The 6,553-nt window shown below is 46.3% G+C and overlaps 1 protein-coding gene across 1 annotated transcript in view; it reads right to left on the reverse strand.

Moving 5' to 3' along the window:
* Positions 1-2,487, reverse strand: part of LOC130373517 (insulin-like growth factor-binding protein 2-B) — a 20,360-nt gene extending 17,873 nt beyond the window's left edge. The window contains exons 1-2 of the mRNA XM_056580060.1: positions 2,381-2,487; positions 1,027-1,435 (exon numbers count right to left, since the gene is read on the reverse strand). Coding sequence (XP_056436035.1) covers positions 1,027-1,405 — 379 coding nt within the window. The 5' untranslated portion in view covers positions 1,406-1,435; positions 2,381-2,487. The remainder of the gene's footprint in view (positions 1-1,026; positions 1,436-2,380) is intronic.
* Between the last annotated feature and the right edge of the window lie 4,066 nt (positions 2,488-6,553).

Genomic DNA, 6,553 nt, shown 5'->3' on the forward strand with positions numbered 1-6,553 from the left:
CAATATAAAACAAGTCTTGATCAAGGTGACTTCCAATGTGAACGAACAGCTTTCAGGATACACGCGTTGCAAACTCTATAGCTGTAACGATCCGGGTTCAGGAAGGGGACAGAGGACGTTTCTGTGTCTTTGGCAGCAAAAGGCAGCAGTGTGTCAACATGCATTCAGAAGAAATCAATCGTGACCCTTTGTCCCGCTAACTCTTTGTGAGCACATTTCCATTCTCCGCAGTATTCACCTTCGATTTAATAAAACATGTTTTTTTGGTGGGGGAGGATGTTGGTGAATTAAACAAAAACAACTCTTTTGTGTTGGACTGTTCCTGACAGCATATTAAGATGATCCTCCTTGACATCAAAATTGTGAATGCATAAGTGTCTTCCATATTTCTGTGTTTGTCTAAAGCGCATGACTCATATGCATGGATCAGATTTATGAAGGTGGAAAAAATGCAAAAAGTGTACCATTGTGCAAATGTATCAGTGTGGTGGCATCGATTATAATCCATGATCTGTTGACTTTTGTGCAATAACACACTGCTGAACTTTGAATGGCAGAATGCAGCACACTGGCTCTCAAGGCATGAACTGTGTCAACCCATGTATTGGAATCTATTTCCCAAACTTAGTATGCTACTACCACCACAACTTATAGTAGGCTACCACTGCTGCTTGTACTACTAGTTTTACTACCACTAGTGGTATCCATATTAACAGTCCTGTACTTGCTCCCTTGACATCCTCATTTCCCCATTGGGATTAATAAAGCCCTGTTTTAGTACTCTTATCTTTTCATATTACCTCAATACTACTTTACTGCTACTATTCATATAAATGATAAAAAATTACAATACATAACACCATTAAAACACAAAATAACGGAAAAGTTATATATGGCATTCCAGCAATCATAAAACTCATACTAATTATAATATTAATACAAACTCCAATAGCAACACATCGAATCTGAACAACATGCTAGCCACAATGCTAACCCCAACCACCGCCTCCCGCCACGTCCACTCACCGTTGGCGCCCTGCCCCTTGGGGGGGGGGTCTGCCGGCGCCGCCTCCTCCTCCTGCCGCGGCCCGCAGCGGCCCAGGCCCTGGATGAGCTGCTGCAGGGGCAGCTCGGCCTCCGCCGTGGGGTAGCAGCGCTGGCCCGTGCAGCAGCGCGGCGTGTACACCCCGCACGGCTCCCCCTGCAGGCGGGCGCACACGGGGCAGCAGCCGCAGCCGGGCTCCCGCACGATCTCCCCGCACACCGCCATCACCTTGGGGCAGGCGGCCAGCCGCTCGGGCGTGCAGCTTGGGCAGCGGAACACCAGGTCCCCCAGCAGGGAGCCGGGCAGGGCCAGCCACGCCAGCAGCAGGCCCCCCCGGGTGAGGGAGAAGCAGGCAACCATCCTCGCCTCCACCGAATGGAAAGCTTTAGCCTTTAGGAATAAAGTTGTGGTTGGGGGGGGGTGGGGATTTTTGTTTATTTTTTTTAGAGGGACGAGCCGACTGACAGACTGAGTGACCCCCCACTATCTCTGGGAAGATAAGGCTGGTGAACCTGACTGTTGTTGCACCCGTGCCGGTCAGCTACTCAGCTGCTCTGGGCGGGCAAACAGGTGGAGGTACAGGAGCCCTCGGCGCCGTGGCCGGGCTGCAGGGTCCTAGTGCCTGCGACTTTGTGTGAGTCATTTAACTAGCTTCACGAGGGTTATCATATGAACAGGAGGATTCTGTGCTTTCCTGTGTGTGTGTGTGTGTGTGTGTGTGTGTGTGTGTGTGTGTGTGTGTGTGTGTGTGTGTGTGTGTGTGTGTGTGTGTGTGTGTGTGTGTGTGTGTGTGTGTGTGTGAGAGTGTGTGTGTGTGTGTGAGTGTGTGTGTTTGTGTGTGTCTGTGTGTGTGTGTGTGTGGAAAAGGGGTTAATGCATCGTCAATGATCTGTTATTTGGCAGCGTTTAGGGATCTGAATGACCTAACGGTGTAATATTGAAGTGGAAATATGTGTTCCCAAAGCAGGATTGAACAGAAGAGAAAGAAGAGAGCAGGAGAGGGAGTTGAAAGAGAGAGAGAAGAGAGAGACAAAGAGAGAAAAATGAACAAATGAGAGAGAAAGAGAGCGAGAGCGAGAGAGAGAGAGAGAAGAAAAAAGACAGAGGGAGGGAATTATAAAGAGAGAGAATTAAAGAGAGAGGGAGAGCGACAGAGGAGGTGGAGAGACTGAGAGACGGAAAGGGACAAAAATAGAGAGCGAACACCAAAGTAGTACAAAGTGTGGAAGGAACCATCAACGTCGCCTTAAGTACTGCCTAGGAACGCATGTCACATCATTCATTCAGACACATCATCAGCATGCATGATCCAAACCCCGGACCCAGTCTCCAAACCTCCTGAGGACAGCCCACGAGGTCTCCCCTCCTGGACCGGACGACCCTCCTGGTCCGCTCTCCTCCGCACACCTCCCGGGACCACAGACACAGAACAGCGCCTCAACCCACTGGACTGCCGCCCTCTCCTGTGACGAAGGAAAACACGTTTTTGCGTTAAAAGCAGGGCGGAGAAAAAAAATAAAAACGCTGAATATTTCCAGGGGAAATATATGCCTTCAGTGCCGAGAACATGCACAAGGCCACTTTAGCACTTTACATTTACACACTCTTGGGTTGATTCAACCTTTTGCCCCGAGCCAAAGTTGCTCTCCATCCGTCATTCACTGGTTCATTCAAGCCTGGTCATCCCCAAAACCGTTCTGTACTGTTGGAATTGACCCCCCCCCCCCCCACAACACCCACTGTGTTTAGTAACCCAGTAGGAGGGGGGAGGGTAGATAGTGTAGTGGCTAGTGGTTTTGATCTGTGATGTCCACAGTCTACCTATGACAGCTTGCTCCTCACTGACATGCATCTAAAAAACAAGGAGGGGAGATGTGGGGGGGGGGGGTTGGGGGGGGGGTTGGTCTGTCAGAACTGTCTCTCGTCAACTATATGTCAGAGTCGGACAAGGATAGAGACATTACTTGCAGATGTTTTGTTTTGTTGCTGTTGGATACGACACGTTTGTGTTCTTGATTTAAGATTGAGATAAAATCATTTATTCTGTGTAGGAAATGTAGGTGTCAAAGCCATCACAAGGCAGTAATAGCAGTAAATTTGGCACTGAACTTCGAAGAAGATAGGATGGACACACACACACACACACACACCCACACAAACACACACACACTACTTCTCGGCAGATGTAGTAGACAGTTTTTCGGCTATATTGACTAAATGGAAATGTTATGACTAATTCAGTGAAATGTGATTCCAAACAGGAGCAGTGAGGGGCTGGGATTCAGAACTATCAGTGGAGTATTCAAAGACTATTTTAGGAATGGAAAGAAGTGCAGTGAAAAAAGGGGGTCTGGCAAAATTACTTGACTGCAACATTGCATAAATGTATTTATAGTAAAGAAAAAAGTAAGTGACGATTAAGTACATAATCGTCTGTTTATGTGCTTGTGTGTGTATGTGTGTGTGTGTGTGTGTGTGTGTGTGTGTGTGTGTGTGTGTGTGTGTGTGTGTGTGTGTGTGTGTGTGTGTGTGTGTGTGTGTGTGTTTGTGTGTGTGTGCGTGTGCGTGCGACATACATTAAGTTGCCCGTCCAGGAAATTGTACACAGTTATGTCATTACATTGTGGGAACAACAAATTGCGGGCAGGTTTACCCTGCACGGATAAACCTATGTCATACGGAAATGTAAACATAAAACCTACAGAGGGGCAACTGTTTGACACCACAAGACCAGATTAGGGGTTATTTTACAGGTTAACCATGCCCACTTGAGGGATTTTTTTTCCATTACCTACCATAAAGAGAAAAAAATAAAAACAGTGTTTAACTTTCCACACGCAGGGCATTAAAAACACACAAGCAGAGCGTGTCTATCGGCTGCTTGGCCCGCTAGCTCACAGCCGTCAATTAGCCCGAATGGAAATGATTTTCGTATGGCTGGCCCCTCGCAACATCCCCTGCTCTCTCGGAAGCACATTTTGATTATATTATGTGTACGGGTTGCGTGGCGACTGCGAAAAACCAACAACAATGAAGGGGGGAAATTGCTAAACAATGTAGACAAACGTTTAATTTGACACTTAAAAGGAGAGACTGTGACGGTGGGGCGCTGAAAGCTATTTTAACTGTGAGGTCCGTCTTTCAAGAAGCCGTTCAGCGGAGACAAAGTGAATACCGCGTTGAGGTGGTCACATTTTCCACTCGTCACTCAAGGATATCATTTAGAGAGAGAGAGAGAGAGAGAGAGAGAGAGAGAGAGAGAGAGAGAGAGAGAGAGAGAGAGAGAGAGAGAGAGAGAGAGAGAGAGAGAGAGAGAGAGAGACAGAAGAGAGAGCGAGACAGGTTGGGGGGCGGGGGACAGGGACGAGGGGGCGAGAGAGACAGGGAGCGAGGGAGGGGGAGAGAGACAGAGACAGAGATAGACTCGTGGTTGAACATCGATACTGGATAAGTTCAGATCTCCAGATAGAACATTGTGTGTGACTGAAATTATACCAGTCTGTGGTCGGATCTGAAATCACACAGAAAAGTCTCTGCGTGATTTGGCAAATGATCTGGCTAGTGTGTGTTTGTGTGTGTGTGTGTGTGTGTGTGTGTGTGTGTGTGTGTGTGTGTGTGTGTGTGTGTGTGTGTGTGTGTGTGTGTGTGTGTGTGTGTGTGTGTGTTTTGTGTACGTGTGTGTTTACCTCTTTGTGTTTGTAACTATGTGCGCATGTACCTGTGTCTTAATGTGTGTGCGCGCCTGCGGGTGTGTGTGACGGATCGAAATGGACAGATAGAAAGGGACGGAGGGAGATGGAGCGATGTGAGATTAAATTACTTGAACTCTGCCGTTCTTTTTCACCCACTGCTGATTGGCCAATAATATTTCCGTAACAAGGCCCCCCGCGGGTACACACCTTTCCAGCGACTCTGCTCCGTATTTAATCCTTCTCCTTCGTTTTAATTGCACCTTAACACTCAAATTCCCTCTCTCTTGGCTGAACTCAAATATAATTCAGCATCTTGTTGTACAGGGCTCATAACTTCCACAAACAGAGCACACAACCCGAGACACAATTAGTGGAAACATTTGCACATACAAAAACGGTTTAACTCAATGTCACTCTAGGCGTTTTTATAGACTGAACGGAGAGTATTGCAAAGACATGAGCCTTCTCACTTTCCCTCTCGAGAAAGGGTAAGCGCAACACCTAAGCTGGGCAGCAAACACACAAACGAAACACACACACAAACTCACACACACACACGCCCATGCATGACGACTGGAAGTACATGTGCAGATCATTTTGAGCACAAATGTAATCAATAAGTAAGGGATAATGTATAGAACTCCGGACATTATCAGGAAAATAAGCCCAGACAGGGCGAACCCGACCCCGACACGAAGCGGAGGGGTCTTGCTTCACTTTCGGTAGTGACCGGTGTTCTATACATATTCCGCTTATTACACAGCTACTTGCCAAAACAAAAAAATAACTTCAAACAGTGTGTCTTTACAATTTATTTGTTAGCATTCGTAGTGTTGATCAGCAGAGAAATAGTTAGCCAAAGACGTTGACATCGCTTCGCAACAGAATACGCTGGGGTTTATAAGTACGGTAACTACTTCGGAGTGATACGAAAGACGTGAATCAGAGGCAAAAAAATCCACTTTCCTTGATAGTGGTCAATTATGCTTAGCAATTGTCAATTATGCAAAAATAATTCAAGTGAACGGAGCATCCTACAGCCTTAAAGGGGACATATCATACCACCAGGTGTGAGTGTGATCAGCCATAACAAGCCGTTTTCAAAATGTACAGCATTGTGACATCACTGGCGGGCATGTCCACCTACATGTGTGACGAATAGATGAGCAACGTTTGCTACAGTCCACTGGGTAGGCTGGTACACAATGCTGCACATTTTCAAACCTGCTTGTAATGGCTAATCACACTCACACCTGGTGGTATGATATGTCCCCTTTAAGAAGAGCCGTGTAATAGATTAATATAATCACCTTTTGATTATGATGGATTTTGTGTAACGTTGGCTCCTCTAACAAAATATTTAAGAAACAAAATGATTAAAGAAACACAGCCCAAACAAACATCACAAAAATGCTCCACACATTGTATTCTACAACCTAAAACTATTGTTTCAACATCCAAACCCTCTCACGCCACTGTGTGTCACTACCGCTTTCCACCAGAAAGGGAAAAGTCACAGTCACGCTTTAATGTGTCTGCAAGCTGCCCTCGGTTAATATCAACCACCCAACAAGCATCATCATTCACTATTCACTCTTTTAGAATATGCTTTTCTATCAAAAGCAATACTATATAAGTCGCGGTTTTTTTGTAGTTTGGCTTGCCCTGCGACTTATATTTCGAAGCGATTTATATGCCAAAATTGTGCGTACATAATCTTCGGCCGCAAGATGGCACCGTCATTCATTAGGCCTACAACTGAACGCTGCAAGCCTACTGCACCACCGAACAAATTATATTCTCGTCGTCATCGTCC

This window comes from Gadus chalcogrammus, chromosome 20 (genome assembly GCF_026213295.1).
Source record: "Gadus chalcogrammus isolate NIFS_2021 chromosome 20, NIFS_Gcha_1.0, whole genome shotgun sequence".
Taxonomy (NCBI): domain Eukaryota; kingdom Metazoa; phylum Chordata; class Actinopteri; order Gadiformes; family Gadidae; genus Gadus; species Gadus chalcogrammus.